Raw genomic sequence first — 18,464 nt, 5'->3', positions numbered from 1 at the left:
GAAGAGACAGAAATGTTTAATAAATAAATAAATAAATTAAAAAAAAAAAGAAAGAGATATAATGTTCCTTTTAAAAAAAATTCTGTCTTTAATTTAGTATTTCACGTATGATCAAAGCCCAGGCTTTCATTTTGCAGATTAAAAGAAGCCAACCATAAGTTTTTGGAAATGACCCAGAAGGAGAGAGATTAATGGAGGACGTTAGGAAATGTTTAGATTGCTACTGGAGATGTTTGTAAGGCAAAGATAGAAGATAAGTATGTAGGTAAAGTAAAATAGAATTTATACATCAGGATAGCTTCACTTTTCTTAGTGAAGGATAAGTCAAGGCCAAAGGTTGAACATCAGGGTTGAAGGAATATGTGGTCCTTTTAGGGAGTAGAGAATATGCATTTATTAGAAGTAAAATGGTACTTCATTTTAGGTAATACTAGTTTGAGGCATGAGATCATGAAAATCAAATCAGCCTGAATTTGAAATTTCCTAAATTCCAGTATGCCGTATCTCCAGTTGTTCAACTGTTTATGGCAGCACAGAGAGAATGGTATAGGGGTCCTCATAGGAAAGGTAGAGGGAATTAGGTGGAGGGATTTTTGTAAACAAGCAGTAATGTAGAATATTAAGAATTACTGCATTTTAGCTTGATGGAGAAGGAAGTAAACCCATGTATTGTGGATAATTAAAGCTTGACAATGTAAGTGTGCTGAAAGAGCTTCTCATAGTGGAGAAGTACAGATGTGGCGCTGAGGTGTTGGGTGAACTGGCGAACACCTGGTCAGAGCGCTATGATCAAATAATAGGTTTGGAAGACTTGTATCAATGACAAATGTCTGAATGTTGTATGAGATGATTAAAGAACTGAGTAACTAAGCTACTACTCTACCTGTTTGCTAATTATAAAGGTAATTGTTAGGGATGAAAAGTCACTCCCCCTACAATTACAAAAAGTGTGGGAGAACATGTGATTTGGAGGTAATAGTAGGGAGTGAAGAAACCGTGAATTCCTTCTGTGTATAGACTGTGAGAGGGAGCTGTTATGAAGAGCTGCTGGGGGCTCTCGTGACGTGGTAGTACTCACTGTTCATTTAGTTTCAAGAGGGGAAACTGTAGTAGATGATGAGGGTAGCAGATCAGTGTGAGACATTGGGCTTAAGTAATTGAGTCACACTTACTGTGAGCTGCAGGGTATGCAGATGAGGATCCTGGTGGTAAGGGTTGATCGGGTAGGTTGTACCAGGTATACAGGGATGTGAAGCAATAGTAGTCTTACTAAAGTCTCTGAGGTGAATATGGACAATCACGGGGACTGTGGTAGCTACGTGCTACTTTCACGCGAAGTTGTTATTATCTGGAAGTAAGTGTGAAGGAGTTAATAGTTTATGTGGAGTACCTATGCAGTGTACTTTTTTAGAGCTAGATATAGTTGAAGGTTGTGCATGAACCTACGGCTTATCTAAAATTGTATCAGTATTACTCAACATTTAATGACTTTTCTCCCAAATAGGAACAGCTTTTAGATTGTAAAGGTGAAGATGGATGGAATAAACTTTTTGACTTGATTCAGTCAGAACTTTATGCAAGACCTGATGATGTTCATGTGAATATCCGACTAGTTGAGCTGTACCGTTCAAATAAAAGATTGAAGGATGCTGTGGCCCACTGCCACGAGGCAGAGAAGAACATAATTCTACGTTCAAGTTTAGAATGGAATTCCTGTGTTGTACAGACTCTTAGGGTAGGTGAAAGCTATTTGTCTCCTTTTCTAGATGGATAGGTACCATACATTCCTTCATATTTAAGTGTTCTTCAACATTTAAATTTCTTTCATCAATATAGCACAACTATAAAATGAAATTTTGGATAGGTTGGGATAATAAATGTGTGTGTGTCTCTGTGTGTATATTTGGTATTTTTATTTATAAGGCCAGTGTAAAAATTGCCATTTTTATAGTTATAATAATAATGGACCAAAGATTTTGTAGCATACAATGGTCAGTTTTTAAAATCTGTTAAATATTTATTCTTAAAGATTTATAAAGATTCATTGTTTTTCTAAAACAATAGGAATATTTGGAGTCTCTGCAGTGTTCGGATTCCGATAAAAGTACTTGGAGAGCAACCAGTAAAAACTTACTTCTAGCCTATGCTAACCTTATGCTTCTCACACTTTCTGCCAGAGATGTGCAGGAGAGCAGAGAGCTACTGGAAAGGTATGTTGCTGTTGAGAGAGTGTAAGTGTGCACATGAACGAACACACTTAGCCACATGACAGATTTCTTTTTTTTTTTTTGTAATAATTGGTCTAGGTTTGTTTACATCATTAACATTCCTCTAGTTTACCTATGCTCATACAATAAAACACTTGAGAATATACTTTTATGGAAATGCTATATAATTCTATACAACTTATTTTTAGGGAATTTTTTTGTAATTTTAAAATTGCGTTCTCTTATATATGTGGTGTCATATGCCATAGTGCAAGTGTGGAGGTTGGGGATAATTTACACGATTTAGTTCTGTGGGTCCCAGGGAATGAACTCACTAGGCTTGGCTATAAATGCTTTTGCTCTTTGACCTGTATTGCCCTCCCTAGAAAATTCTTATAGTACCTCTCTGAAAATTAGCCTTCTAGTTTAATACTCTCTTTTGTCATGATTAATAGTTTGACATTAAAAGGAATGTTCTGGAGTATCACGTTTGATTTAATTTAATGTATTTATTTATTTTGATTGATTTTTTTTTTTTTTTTTTTGAGACAGGGTTTCTCTGTTTTGCTTTGGAACCTCCCCTGGAACGTACTCTGTAAACCAGGCTGACCTTGAACTCACAGAGATATGCTTGCCTCTGCCTTGCTTGAAGGTGCTGGGATTATAGACAGCACCACCACTGCCCGACCACATTTTTTAAAAAAATTATTTTTATTATTTATTTATTTATTTATTTATTTATTTATTTATTTATTTATTTATTTATTATGTGTGTTCTGCCTGCATGCATGCCTGCATGCCAGAAGAGGGCACCAGACCCCATTACAGATGGCTGTGAGCCACCATGTGGTTGCTGGGAATTGAACTCAGGACCTCTGGAAGAGCAGCCACTGCTCTTTAACCTCCGAGCCATCTCTCCAGCCCCCCCCCCCAAATTTTTTTTTTAACGTGGTAATTTTGAGTAAAAACCACGTAATAGTTCTTTTTTGTTCATTGACTAGGTTCAAATTTGCTAGTATAAGCATTTAGCATTACTACTATTTCAGAAAACATTTGGCTTAGAAACAAAGTAATTCAAATATAATGAATAAACTTTTTTTGTTTGTTTTGTTTTGTTGGAGACAGTTTTTCTCTGTGTTAACAGCCATGACAGTCCTGGAACTCACTGTATAAACCAGGCTGACTTTGAAGTCACAGGGATCTGCCTGCCTCTGCCTCCCAAGTGCTGAAAATAAAGGTGTGTGCCACTGCCACCGGGTTCTTTTTATTTTTTTATTTTTATTTATTTATTTTTTTTAAAGATTTATTTATTATGTATACAACATTCTGCCTCGATGTATGCCTGCACGCCAAATTTCATATTATAAAAGCATCACTTAGATTTGTATATGGACCACTGCTTGCCTTTGAAAGTAGAGGATTGGATAGGTGGTGGCGCATGCCTTTAGTCCCAGCATTAGGGATGCAGAGTTAGGCAGGTCTCTTAGTTTGAGGCCAGCTAGTACTACAGACTGAGTTCCAGGACAGCCAGGGCTATGCAGAGAAACCCTTATCTCAAAAAGCCAAAAAAAAAAAAAAAAAAAAAAAAAAAAAAAAGAAAGAAAGAAAAGGAAAAAAAAGTAAAGGATTGTTGGGTTTTTGTGGATTGGGGGGCAGAAGCAGGCGGATCCCTGAGTTTGAGGCCAGCCTGGTCTACAGAGCAAATTTTAGGACAGGTCAATGCAGAGAAACCCTGTCTTTTTAAAAGAAAAAAAAAATACAAAAAAATACAAAAAAATCAAAAAAAACCCCAAAACTCTGAAAGAAAAGGGTTGCTGAAAAATAATTCATGAAAACAAATAAGCTTATGACAGTGTTTATGAAAAGCAAGAGTTTTTTTAATAAAACTTGAGAAAATGAGGCATTATTTTACATTTTTGTAGCAGCTGTTAATTGAACACAAGTAGATTCTCAAGTATATCATTCTGTATGTTTCATCTGAAGTCTATAAAATTCATTTATATATGTGTGAGAAACTGAGTATAAAGGGCGCAAAGCATTTCCTGTTTCTTAGTATTATTACTACAAAAATAGGTTTAAACTCAGGGATTCCCCTTAAGAGGTCTTTGAGAACTCATAGAAATCCTCAGACCTTATTTGTTAGAAAATCTGTTGCTCTGATTTCTTATGATAAGCCGTAATACTTAGGATAAGAGTAATCCTTCACACAGTGGTAGGCTTCTAAAGCTTGATTATTAGATTTCAAAATCTTAAATAGAATATAAAATAAAAATTTCTGAACTGTGTTGTCCTCATTTACCATTAAATATTCACATTTTATCTGTCATTTTAATTTGATTCATATCTTTTTTGTGATTAATAACTTTTGCAGTAGGATATCATGTAGAGTGTGTTTAAGATTGAAGTATTGTAACTGCTGGGTGAAAATTCCCACTAGTGTTTGATCTGTGACTAGCCTCTAGGGTGCTTCATCTGTGAAGGGTTATAGTGTGAATGTGCAAGGTGTGCTTTAAAATCACCATAGTGTGGTATATAGAGTACCTGTTTACTCTTTAAGATCACCATAGTGTGGTATATAGAGTACCTGTTTACTCTTTTGATCTTACAGTTTTGATAGTGCTCTTCTGTCTGTGAAATCTTCTGTGGGTGGAAATGATAAGCTCTCAGCTACTTTCCTAGAAACGAAAGGACATTTCTACATGCATGTTGGCTCTCTACTTTTGAAGATGGGTCAGCACAGTGACATCCAGTGGCGAGCTCTCTCTGAGCTGGCTGCATTGTGCTATCTCATAGCATTTCAGGTAAGCCTTTTTCAGTTTGGGGTGCAGAGTCATTTCAAAAAGACTATCGTTTTTCTCATAGAGGTGTGTTCCAGTGAGTAATAAAATTATGTGAATAAACATTGTGTTAAAGTTAAGATAAAAGTCAGTTTGAATAACTAAAGCAAGGTGAGCATACTGTTTAGACTGGTGAAACAGGTGTGGATACATTCTTGTGGATAGTGTTTAGTGGGCTCATTTATTTGGAGATCATTTTGAAGAGTTTGATCTATAAACTTGGCCATATCTGGGAATATAATATTAAAGATAAATTTTATTATTATTATTTTATTTCATGTGCATTAGTGTTATACTTACATATATATCTGTATGAGGGTGTCAGAGTCTTTGGAACTAGAGTTACAACAGCTGAGAGCTGCCATGTGGATATTGAAAATTGAATCCAGGTCCTTTGGAATGGCACCCAGTGTGGTCTTAACTGTTGATTCATCTCTCCAGCCCCTAAAGATGAAATTTTAAATGTGGGTCAAGTTGATTCAAAAAGTTATATATAGGACGGATAGCCTTCCCTCCCTTCTTCCCTCACACTTCCTCTTTTTTCTCTCTTCTCCTTTTCTACCTCCCTCTTTTCCACCTTCATCTTTGCCCTCCCATATCTTCCTCTTTCTGTCCCCTCTCCTTCACAAATCCCCTCCCCTTTTGCTTCTATCTTTGTTCTCTCTTTCCCCTCCTCTGCCCTTCCTCTCTCCATCTCTTGTGTGTTTTTTTTTTTTTTTTTTTGGACAGGATCTTTTTTCTTTTATAGAAAGTATTTTTCATATAATATATTCATATTACTGTTTCCCCAGTTCCTCCCTATCTTTTTTCCCATCTTGATCCACACACTTTCTCTTTATTAGAAAACAAGCAGGCATCTAAGGAGTAATAGTAAGATAAACAAAAACAAACAAATTGGAATATGACAAAACCAAATGAAAAAGAGCCAAAGAAAAAGCACAAGAAGTGTGTATAGATGTGGAGACACATGTTTGCACACTTAGGAATCTCAAAAACCCCAAATGCAAAGGACCTGTAAGGCAGAAAAAAGAAACACAAAACTGCCCTGACTTAATATTGTAAGACAAAGAACCTCCAAAGATGTCCTTGAGTTTATTTTGTGCCTACTGCTGAGCATGAGGCCTATCCTTAAGAGTAGTTTGTTTGGCTGGATGATAGCGACAGTGGTGGCACACACCTTTAATCCCAGCACTCAGGAGGAAGAGGCTGCCAGATTTCTTGAGTTCGAAATCAGCCTGGTCTACAGACTGAGTTCCAGGTTAGCCAGGGCTACACAGAGAAACCCTATCTGGTATTGAGGGGAAAAGTGGTTTGTTTCTCCATTGAGACTCCCTTTGAGGAAATGAATATTTAATTTGCAAGTAAATGTCAGTCAAGTGGAGATAGCTTCTGAGTCAGGAATGGGATGTTTGTCCACTCAGAGGTCTAGCAGCCCTTGTGGTACAGACCCATACAGCTCCTTGCATGTGTCACAGCCTCTTGAGTTCATATGTGCACCAGCTCTGCTGTGTCTAGAAGACTTTGATTCCTTGGTGTCCTCTATCCCCTCTGGCTCTTAAACTCTTTCTGCCCCATCTTCTACAGTGTTCCCTGAGTCCTGAGGGGAGGGATTTGATGGAGACATCTCTTTTGTTCCAAGTTTTTTACTCTCTGCATATTATCTTGCTGTGGGTCTATGTGTTTGTTCTTGTCTGCTACAGGAGAAAGCTGCTCTGATGTTAGTTAAGCCATGCAAGGAAATAGTTAGTATAGGAGTCATTTTATTGCAACATTCCTTTAGCAGAACAGTAGTAGTATGTGGTTTTTCCATAGGTCACTGGCCTGTTTAGTCTCAGGGTTTTGGTTACCCAAGCAGCATTGGTCATGGGTTCCATTTCATGGAGTGGGCCTTCAATCAGTTATTGGCTGGTTACTCCCACAAGCTTTATACCACCACTCTTGTACCAGTGAATCTTGCAGACAAGTCGACCATAGTAGATGGAAGGGTGTGGTTGGGTTGGTGTTTACCTTTCTCCTTTTAATGTGAAGAGTATCTTCCCAGTATTGTCAATACTAGTCCTTAAGGGCAAAGGGTCTAGTTAGGTACCAGCTCTGCTTCTCTACATTCACTGGGTTGTAGGTGTTTGACAAGATCTTTTATAGCTCTGATTTGCCTGAAAGACCATGTGTAGCCCAGACAGGCCTTGAACTCACAGCAGTTCTTCTGCTAAATCTGCTACTCCCGAATATAAGCATAAGTAATCTTTGTACTTTTTCTTAATAGAGTACATAAATTTCTTGTCAGCAGTTGTCCAATTAAGTTTAATTATTAACTGGCCATTTTTAAAAAGTAGTATGGAAAAGAGCATCAGACTGTTGGAAATAGAGATATCATTGATTTTTTATTTTAAAATTGTCAGATTCCAAGACCAAAGGTTAAATTAATAAAAGGAGTAGCTGGACAAAATCTACTGGAAACGATGGCCCATGATCGACTTAGCCAATCAGGTAACAATACAATTTTAACTGATTAAATCCTAAAATGGTAAAAACTTAAAAATGGTTGTATTTGAGCTTGTTGTTTGAGGTGAGTTGTGCATGTACATCACTCAGGAGATGATCTCTCTTTACCGTGTGGGTTCTGGGGTTTGAACTCAGGTCCGTGGTGGCAAGTGCCCTTAATAGCTGAGCCATCTTGCTATGCAAGATCTGAACTTTTATTAGGCTCCTTAACTTAAAGTCTTTCTAGTATTCAGAGATAATCTTTCATAATTACTTGTTATTTTTGCCATATTAGTTAAAGGTAGTATGGCAGGTATTAGGAAAAAAAAACACAACCAAATTGCTACATGGGGGAGGTGAGTGAAGACTGAACCTGGGACATGGTACTTGATAGGCAAGCACTCTGTCATGGAGCTAAATCCCCAATCCCCATTGCATTTTAAATTAGAACCTACTTAGGCTGGGCAGTGGTGTCATATACCTGTAATCCCAGCACTTGGGAGGCAGAGGTCAACCTGGTCTACAAGGAGAGTTCCAGGACAGCCAAGACTGTTACACAGAGAAACCCTATCTTGAAACAAAACAACAGCCAAAAAACCAATTAGAACCTACTTAACTTTGCTTCCTAGTGGTGATAACTTGTTTGTGTAGATGCTAGAGCATCCATCTTTAGTGTGTGAAATAATTTCTGTAGCTAGATATCATTTGCTGCCCATTTAACACCACGGCTTGTAAACACTGGACTTTAGGGATAGTCTTTAATTGCCTAAATGGAATGATATAAAGTGGGGGGGGTTTCACTATATTATTCCCATAGTATGTTTTTCAAGGTCCACCCATGGTATAGTATGTAATAGTTCTTAATTCAATTAGTAGTTTGAAGCAAATTCTTTTTAAAAAACTTAATGTATTTATTTTATGTGTATCAGTGCTCTGTATATATGCCTGCATGGCAGAAGAGGGCATCAGATCCCATTACAGATGGTTGTGAACCACCCTGTGGTTGCTGGGTATTGAACTCAGGATTCCTGGAAGAGCAACCAGTGCTCTTAACCACTGAGCATTCTCTCCAGCTCTTGAAATATGTCGTTAACTCTAAAATTCCAATAAGAAATTTCTATCAGTAGAGCTGGAGATAGGCACTGCCTTAAAATTGTTTCAAAACAGCTGGAGTCTGAGAAGGTGGTTCTAGCCATGCTTACATTAGGCCAGAGCTGTTGTCTGAGGGGCACTTAAATCCTATACTTTTCTAGAATGCAAATTCCTTTAGCATTTTTTAATACATTTTGCCTCCCCCCTTTTGTTTTAATTTATTATGTAGACACAGATACTGTGAAACCTGTATTTTGTTTGTTTTCTATAAAGTACCATTTTTCTTGACCAGCTGTGATTTGGGACTTGGAAGATGAGGTCTGTGATAATTGTATTATTTCCTTCTTGGGTGTTTCAATGAAATGGTTAAGAAATGTGAGCAAATTAAATTGGTGTTTCATCATAAAATGATGTAAAAAATTTTTTTTTTTTTTTTTTTTTAGGGCACATGTTGTTAAATTTAAGTCGTGGCAAGCAAGACTTTTTAAAGGAAGTTGTGGAATCTTTTGCTAATAAAAGTGGCCAGTCTGCTCTCTGTGATGCCCTGTTTTCCAGTCCATCATCCAAGGATAGATCTTTCCTTGGTAGTGATGATATTGGAAACCTTAATGGACAAGTACCAGACCCTGATGACTTGGCTAGATATGATACTGGTAAGTTGTACATTTTAAAGGAAATGCTCTTCATTTATACCTGAAAGGTTCATAGTCTTAATATTTTTTTAATTCTTCCCAGGTTTATTTTGGCAGGAGGTGGAAGTTTTAAAAAGTCTGTGTATAGATGACACTTAGTTTTTCTTTATATTTCTTGCTGCTTTGTGAATTTTTTATCCTGTATGATGTATGTATGTATGTATGTATGTATGTATGTATGTATGTATGTATGTATCTATCTATCTATCTATCTATCTATCTATCTATCTATCTATCTTTGCTATGTACTTTGAACCAGTCAGCATTCAATTTGTTTTTTGTACTACTAAAATAATATAATAGTATTGAGAACTTTTTAATTTAAATAGAATCTTTTTGTTTGGTTTTGAGACAGAGTCTCACTATGTAGCCTTGCTTGGTCTGGCCTAGAATTAGCTATGTAGACAGTGATGGCCTCACAATCATAGAGATCCACCTGCCTCTGCTTCCCAAGTGCTGAGATTAAAGTTATTCACTACCATACCCGGCGTCATTTAACCATGTTTTTAATGAAAGTTGTATGTAACGTTTTTATTTTCCTGCGTTTTTCCAATTGTTTTCTTCCCTTGTCTTTTTCTACTTGCCGAGATTTGGCTTATGTTTTAGGATTATTTTTTGATAATCTTTGTCAAGCTTTTAGCCCAGTGACAACCACCTTGCTGGAATGAATGTCCATGTGGACAGTTGTGCTATTAGCCTCTTCTTGTTGTACCAGTTCATCGTAGATGACCTATTTCACTGACCTTTTACTGAAAAGGTTCTATCTCTTTAGTACACATTAAATAACCTGAAGTACTTCATCCTTATAGCTACGCAGTTATGATCACAAAGGGAAGCATATGAGAGAACTTCATTAGTAGATAGTATATGAGATAGAATATGGTTTAAAATTAATTCCTTGGAGATTCCTAAAACTGAAATTACTGAGATAGATAAGTACTTACTACCTTTGTCTCTTGCAAATTGCTATACTGCTAGCATATCTGGAAAACTTGGGCTCTCCTTACTTCCAGAAGTCCATAACTTTTTCAGTATTACATTTCTTGTAGATGAAAAAAATGCTTTTTTGCTATGCTCATAAGTTAATATGGTATTTTATTGTTACTTAATGACTTCTTAGTGAAAGGAACATCTTTACAAAATTTTTATAAAGTAGGAATTATTTACTTGTCAGGTTTCTTTTATTGTTTTTAAAAATGATTTATTGATTGATTGATTGATTGACTGATGACTTATTTTCTCAGATGGCATGGAACTTTCTTATTTACCTTTTCTTATTAAAATTTATAAAGTGTAGCTGGGTGTAGTGGCACACTCCTTTACTCCCAGCACTCAGGAGGAAGAGGAAAGTGGATCGAGGCCACAGAGTAAGTTCCAGGACAGCTAGGGCTATAGCAGAAACCCTTGTCTTAAATCCAAAGCAAATCAAACAAAATTTTATAAAGTGTAATGCATTTAATAAGAGTGTGAAATTTTGCTATATCTAGTTCTCAGGTTTGAAACAGCAGTTTGTAGTTAAGTTTAATGTTGGCTTAATTGTTTATTTTGGCCCAAAGAAAATGTACATGGTCAGTTTTCCCCTTTGTTTCAGGTGCCATTCGAGCACATAATGGTAGTCTCCAGCACCTTACCTGGCTTGGCTTACAATGGAATTCACTTCCTGTCTTACCAGCAATTCGAAAATGGCTAAAACAGCTCTTTCATCATTTGCCTCAGGAAACTTCAAGGCTTGAAACAAATGCACCTGAATCAATATGTATTTTAGATCTTGAAGTAAGCAATGATTATAATCGATTAAATATTTCGAGTGTTTATAATTTGTTTTACTAACTCGCCATTTTTTAAAATTGAAACAGGTATTCTTACTTGGAGTTATATATACCAGCCATTTACAGTTAAAGGAGAAGTGTAATTCTCATCACACTTCGTATCATCCACTGTGTTTGCCACTTCCTGTCTGCAGACAGCTTTGTACAGAAAGACAGAAATCCTGGTGGGATGCAGTTTGTACTCTGATTCACAGAAAGGCAGTGTGAGTAGTAAAACAATAGTGATCCTTTAACTTATGACCTGGGTTTTACTAGGGATTTAATTCATGTGAAGGTTTTATTTGTCATATGACAGCATATTTTGTAAATGTTGAGCTGCGTTTCTTTAAACTAGTTCTATTAAACTTTTATAGACCTGGAACGTCAGCAAAATTGCGACTTCTTGTTCAGCGTGAAATACACACTCTGAGAGGCCAGGAAAAACATGGCCTTCAACCTGCTCTACTTGTGCATTGGGCGCAGTGTCTTCAGAAAACAGTGAGTGCAATGAAGTGTGTGTGTCTTCCTTTCCTTTCCTTTCCTTTCCTTTCCTTTCCTTTCCTTTCCTTTCCTTTCCTTTCCTTTCCTTTCTTTCCTTTTTTTCCTTTCTTTCAAAACATGACTTACCTCCAGTGGCAGAGGCAGGCAGATCTCTGAGTTCAAGGCCATCCTCGCCTACAAATTGAGTTCTAGAATAGCCAGGGCTATTGTACAGAGAAACCCTGTCTCAAAAAACCAACCAACCACCCAGCCAATCAACCAACCCAACAGAAAAAAAATCATTGCTTCTAAACAAAAGTCTTTTTCCATAATAATGCACTTACACATAAGTGATGAGTAAAATACTGCTTACTACTTAGGATGTGCTATGTACCAGATCAGAAGTAGATGTTTAGCTTTCTGACCGAAGGGTTACTTCCATGGGCAGATTTGGTTATCTAAAAATGGCAGGTTTTGTTTCAGAGAGGATTGAACAGGATTTCACATGGCCAAGGAAGACCTTGAACTACTAATCCAATTACCTCCCAAGTACCAAGATTGCAGTTGTGTGTCACCATGTTCACCTTAAAAATGGCAACGCTCAAAAATAGACTGGGCCGACTCATTAGTAAATGTACTAGACTTTTTCTTTTGGGTCACCAACCCGCTCCCAAATCATGACATGGAGACTTGTTATTAGTTATGAGTGCTTGGCCTAGCTTAGCCTTATTTCTGGCTAACTCTTTTATCTTAAAATAATCTCTCTCTCTCTCTCTCTCTCTCTCTCTCTCTCTCTCTCTCTCTCTCTCTCTCTCTCTCTCTCTCTCGTCTACCTTTTTCCTTCGAGTTGTTTTTACCTTTTCTTTTCTGTATAACTTTGACTACTTGTCATGTCTAACTGGCTGGCAACTGCCTGGTTGTTTCTGGTGCTGTATGTATCCTACATTCTCTCTCTGAGCCTAGATTTCTCATATTTATACTCTCTGCTGGTCAGTCTCATCCATCTCATTTCTGCCTAGCTGCTGTCAGTTAAGCTCTTTATTAGATCAATCAAGTGCCTTAGACAGTCAAGGTGAAACAAGTGTAACATATTTTAAGTTGTTGACAAAGGCAGCAAAAACAAATGTAACATTTTCACATATTCTGCAATATAAACAAATGTAACATCTTTGTCTAGTTAAAATAACATTCCACAACAAGTAGAGGCAGTTAGTAATTTTTGATGTTCCTTTTCATTTTGATTTGCTTTTTTTTTTTTTTTTTTTTTGGTCATTTCTCTAAACTATTTGTGAAGTTTTGGAATTCTGACTGTCTCTTTTAGGGCAGCAGTCTTAATTCTTTTTATGATCAACGGGAATACATAGGCAGAAGTGTTCATTATTGGAAGAAAGTTTTACCATTGTTGAAGATGATCAGAAAGAAGAATAGCATTCCTGAACCTATAGATCCTCTGTTTAAACATTTCCATAGTGTGGATATTCAGGTAATAATGAACTCTTAATAAATTTATTGCATATGTAATTTATACACATATAGATAATAACTACTTCAGCAAATTGCCTTGTTATTTAATGATAGTGGTGCTTCCTAAATCATGTAGCTGACAAAAATTTTAATCTGGAAAGCAAGTAGGTTGGAAGCAGTTTAAGTAACAGTTGTACATGTTCTTAGGTATCTGAAATTGAAGACTATGAAGAAGATGCACACATAACCTTTGCTATATTGGATGCTGTTAATGGAAATATAGAAGACGCCATGACTGCTTTTGAATCTATTAAAAATGTAGTTTCTTATTGGAATCTTGCACTGGTAAGTGATGTGGGAATTGAATTTCGTTTTGTTTGTTCGTTTGTTTGCTTTGAAAATCTAATTGTATCTTGTGTAGATTTTTCACAGGAAAGCTGAAGAAATTGAAAATGATGCCCTGTCTCCTGAAGAACAAGAAGAATGCAAAAATTATCTGAGAAAGACAAGGGACTACTTGATAAAGATTTTAGATGACAGTGATTCAGATATTTCTGTGGTTCAGAAAGTAAGTTGTTGGTTGTTTTCTGTAATTTAGTATTATTGATAACTGCCCAGGTTTCATATTTTGGTAACTCTTAAATATCTCAGTATCCCTTGTATTAGATGTACCAGGGACTTGTGTGTAGCGTGAATGTGTGTTGATTCTTAACACTTTATCTTAGGTTTGGTATCTCTTTAAAAAATAACAACAGCAAAAACTTGGCAGTTGGGGTTAGGACAATAGTTGTACAAGTGCAAGGGTCCAAGAATGACTACCCAGCACACAAGCAGATTCCAGGTGGCCGTGACCCACCCCATTTGTAATTCCAGTACTCAGGAGGCCATAACAGCTTGCTAGTTAGACCAGCTGAAGCTCCAGATTCAGTGAGAGACCATCCTTTGGTATACAAAGTGGAGATGGTAATCAAAGAAAATGTTTGATATTAACCTCTGAAGTCCACATGCACATGTGTGCACAGATTTTTGCACACGTATGTGTGAGTATGAACAACACACACACACCCAAAAAAACATAAAACTTTGGTATCTAGGTACATACTAGTTTCTAAAATAGGCAGTAATTTTGTCATTTTGGCATGTAATTAAAATGAATATAATAACTTGAGGACTAGTTCCTTATTTTGGTGAAGTGAAACGAGTATTTTTTTCTTGTTCCCTTGAGCTGTTAGCAGTTCACCCTCATACTGGTTTCATGTTTAGCCTTCCTTCTGAGTATTTTGTTTATTAACATTATTGCTGCTCTTAGATTAGGGTTTATATTATCTGGTGCATTTCAGAATCTATATTTCACTCTATTCAAAATATCATAAAAGAATCAGTAACTTTGTCCATATGGAAAAGCGTCCTAAGTTCACTTTTCTTTATCAATTTGACTTACAGAGATACTAGAAGCAACTTAGACTTTAGATTCTACAATCTGTTTATATGTATAACTTAACGTATTAAAATGCTTGTTAAGATGGCCTGCGGTGCCCACATGTAGTTTTTGCAAAATGCTGAGGCAGGACTGAGAATTCAAGTGTATCCTGGGCTACAAGGTGAGATCCTGTCTCAAACTAAGAAGAGAGGAAAGTGCAAACAGTTTAATAAAATAGAATCCTTTATTTTCTAAGTTCTTATTTTGGCATATTTTTGCAAACTAAAACCTTTTGTTTTTAGTTGCCTGTTCCTCTTGAGTCTGTAAAAGAGATGCTGAACTCAGTTATGCAGGAACTTGAAGACTACAGTGAAGGAGGTACTCTTTATAGAAATGGTTGCTTGCGAAATGCAGATTCAGAGATAAAACATTCTACACCGTCTCCTACCAAATATTCTCTGTCACCAAGTAAAAGTTACAAGGCAAGTAGAAAAGAAAGAAGTTATTGTATTGTGATGTTCTTTTCTAAATGTCATAAACACTGTTAACATTGTGTATATATTTGTATGTTTAGTATTCTCCAAAAACACCACCCCGATGGGCAGAAGATCAAAATTCTTTACTAAAGATGATCTGCCAGCAAGTCGAGGCCATTAAGGTAACCACTTAATTTGACTAAATGTAACGCTTACACTGATTTTCCTCTCTGACCATTTCCTAACCCTCTTCCCAACCCCCCTCCACCTTTAAGTTTCTCTGTGTAGACCTTGCACTCACTCTGTAGCCCAGTCTGGCCTTGGACTCAGATCTGCCTGCTCCTGCCTCCCGAGTGCTAGGATAAAGGTGTGTGCCACTGCTCCTCAGCCTTCATGCCCAGTTTTTTGTTTCCTTTCCTTCCTCTCCCCTTCTCCTTCCCCTTCCTTTTTTTCCCCTTTGCTTTTTTTTTTTTTTCTTTTTTTGTTTTGGTTTTTCTTGGTTCATTACTTTCTTACAGTTGATCAAAATGCCCTTACTCTACTCTATAGAGATCAATTATATACCCTGTTTTTTGTTACATTTCTCTTCACTCTTAACCATATTTTCTAAATTACTTACACATCTGTTTCCATATGAGATGTGGATAAACCTTTTATCTAAAACACAGTATGATTCCTGTTGATCTCTACAATTGACTTGTACTGCTGTGCACTGTCATACCTTTTTCCCTTGATTCTTTTCTCAGTGTGGCTATTGTTAAAGTATGTCAGCTTTATCATAAGGAATTTAAAAATTGTCTGTACTTAATTATTTTCTGTTTAAATGCTTTTATATGAATGGTTTAATTAGAGTGTAGCATTTAAGGGGACTTCATTTTAGAATTACAGATTTTTTTTTCCCCCAATGCTTTTTGGGTAAGAGCTAAATTATTTCTATACCCAATATTATACTAGGGACATTTTGCTATGTGGCAATTATTATGGTATGTATAATCAGCACTGTTCAGCTTTGAAAACTGGTTAAGTGACAGAATTTTGAGTTTGTACAGTTATTATGTGTTACATGAGCCATGATAACACATTAGAGTTTCAATATACAGGTTTCAGTCATTCCGTATTATATGCTGTGGAAATGTAGTGGAGCACTACTTGGTAAGCCTGTAAAACTGGGTACTATGCAGAACTCTGACTCTAGTTGTTAATTATTGAACAATTAGGTTTTTTTTTTTAAAGATTTATTTACTTATTACATATAGTGTTTGTAAACCAGAAGAGGGCACCAAATCTCATTATAGATGGTTGTGAGCCACCATATGGTTGCTAGGAATTCACCTCAAGACCTTTGGAAGAGTTGTTTATGTATTTGAAACATAATTATAATATAGGAAGGTCTCAGACTTGTAGTTTTCCTGCTTGCTTTCCCTCAAGCTGGGATTATATATGTGAGCTACCACTCCACTTAAGCATTTCTCGAATAAGAGAGCAGATAATACTAGGATTTTTTTTAAAATATGATCTCAATTGTTATAAATTGGCTAGATACCTTGGCAGAGAATTTTCATGCTGTTTTCAAAATTGACCTGTCATCTGGATATTATTTCTTATTTCTTGAAAAAAAAAAAAAAAAAAACAGGTGGTGGTTTTTCTTGCATACTTTTTAATCCCAGCATTTGGGAGCAGAGGCAGGTGGGTTTGAGGCCAGTCTGGTGTACAGAGTGAGTTCGAGGACAGTCAGGGCTACACAGAGAAATCTTGTCTCAAAAAACAAAATAACAAAAGAAAAAAAAATTCATTGGTTAGAATTGCAAGAGGAAATTTTGTAATTTCTGGGGTTGGGTTGGGTAAGATATCTATGTAGAAGGCAGTGGTGTGTCTGCCATCTTGTCTGGTAGGAGAGAGTATTGAAAACATTTTGGAGGATCAGATACCAGTTCTATCTTTTTCTGCATCTATCTATCTAATCTATGCCTGTCTATTTAAGGTTTGATATCTGTGTCTAATTTGAAGTTCTCTTGTTTACTAATGACATGATATATGACTAAGAATGTATACATGATAAATTTTGAGCAGATACTGTTTTCAGTTGCTGTGAGTAATTTGGAAGTTTGTTTTCACCCCCACGTGGATAAGTATTGAGAGGTGACCTTCAGTGCTCATTAGTCCAGATGATGAGAAGAAGAGAGCGGTACAGGGAGAAGATCTTAGAGGCTGAGTAGGTAGCTCAAGAGCTTGAGGATAATGGGTATCAGAAAAAGAAATTTATTTATCTTAAGTTGTATGAGTATCTAAGTGTTTTAATGAGACTAAATTTTATGAAGATTAATGTCAGTTAAGTATGGAATGGAAATTAAATAAGATTTAGGGAATTAGTTCTATGGGATAGAGTTAAAGTGAAAAATTATAGTAGACAAATTTTTTAACACATTAAAGAACCATGTTCTTAGTATCTAGATTCCAGTGGAGAGTATATTCTAAAAGATACCACCAAGTATTTAAATTGAAAATATTTGCTAAGTGTTCGCTGAGACTCTTCTGGTATTATATAATTAAATGTTTAACTTTTCCTTTTATTTTCTTTAAATAGAAAGAAATGCAGGAATTGAAGTTAAATAGTAATAACTCTGCCTCCCCTCATCGCTGGCCTCCAGAACATTATGGACAAGACCCAGCTCCTGATGGGTATCAGGGCTCACAAACTTTTCACGGGGCTCCGCTAACAGGTAAGCTGGCAACCGAACAACCCCCAGATCTAATAAAATATTACTCTTCTTTTAAAAAATTTTCCCTTTTTTTTTTTTAAGGAGCATAGGAAAGAAGAAAGGGAGAGAGTGAGAGAGGGGCAAAGAGAATAAGAGAGAGATTCAGGATTGTAATTTTTTTTTTTTTTTTNTTTTTTTTTTTTTTTAATTTCAGTGTCAGAGTGATCCATTCAACCTGAGGAAAGTAAGATTATTTTTTACCATACATTCTCAGAAGTTTTAGTCCACAGATTTTGCTTCACTTGATTTTTGGCCAGAATCAAAGCAGAAATAGCATAGTATGAAATCTGGAAACAGACAAAAGGAGCATAGGAAAGAAGAAAGGGAGAGAGTGAGAGAGGGGCAAAGAGAATAAGAGAGAGATTCAGGATTGTAATTTTTTTTTTTTTTTTGGATTTTCGAGACAGGGTTTCTCCATAGCTTTTGGTTCCTGTCCTGGAAATTTTCCCTTTTTTATAGTACTGAGATTTCAACTTGAAGCTGCATGCTTGCTAGATAGATGTTCTATCTCTGAGCTGTACCTCCAGCTCAGTTCCCCCCGTCCCCCAAGATTTAAATGTGAATTTAACTTGTCTATGGTTTTTTTCATTCAAATATGTTTACTTACATGTTTGTTCAAACTCTATATTTAGTATACTGAAATTTTATAAGTCCAGTCAGAAACAAATCTTAACTAACTCCATATATATTAAATCTCAAGGAATGTTTTAGAATCTTTTTATATACCTCGTAGCTAAACTGTGAAATG

The 18,464-nt window shown here is 36.2% G+C and overlaps 1 protein-coding gene across 1 annotated transcript in view; it reads left to right on the top strand.

The window, feature by feature from the left end:
* Positions 1-18,464, top strand: part of LOC126498931 (E3 SUMO-protein ligase RanBP2) — a 67,434-nt gene that overhangs the window by 23,584 nt on the left and 25,386 nt on the right. Inside the window, exons 5-18 of the mRNA XM_050137933.1 lie at positions 1,505-1,735; positions 2,065-2,210; positions 4,816-5,008; positions 7,444-7,531; positions 9,061-9,270; positions 10,901-11,082; positions 11,166-11,341; positions 11,492-11,615; positions 12,919-13,080; positions 13,269-13,406; positions 13,483-13,629; positions 14,784-14,963; positions 15,056-15,139; positions 17,542-17,677. Of these exons, the coding sequence (XP_049993890.1) occupies positions 1,505-1,735; positions 2,065-2,210; positions 4,816-5,008; positions 7,444-7,531; positions 9,061-9,270; positions 10,901-11,082; positions 11,166-11,341; positions 11,492-11,615; positions 12,919-13,080; positions 13,269-13,406; positions 13,483-13,629; positions 14,784-14,963; positions 15,056-15,139; positions 17,542-17,677 (2,197 nt within the window). The remainder of the gene's footprint in view (positions 1-1,504; positions 1,736-2,064; positions 2,211-4,815; positions 5,009-7,443; positions 7,532-9,060; positions 9,271-10,900; positions 11,083-11,165; positions 11,342-11,491; positions 11,616-12,918; positions 13,081-13,268; positions 13,407-13,482; positions 13,630-14,783; positions 14,964-15,055; positions 15,140-17,541; positions 17,678-18,464) is intronic.

Source organism: Alexandromys fortis, unplaced genomic scaffold (assembly GCF_014885135.2).
Source record: "Alexandromys fortis isolate MF-2015 unplaced genomic scaffold, M_Fortis_MF-2015_v1.1 scaffold_9, whole genome shotgun sequence".
In the NCBI taxonomy this organism is placed as follows: domain Eukaryota; kingdom Metazoa; phylum Chordata; class Mammalia; order Rodentia; family Cricetidae; genus Alexandromys; species Alexandromys fortis.
The sequence above is the reverse complement of the archived record's forward strand: the minus strand, read 5'-3'. Positions and strand labels throughout refer to the sequence as shown.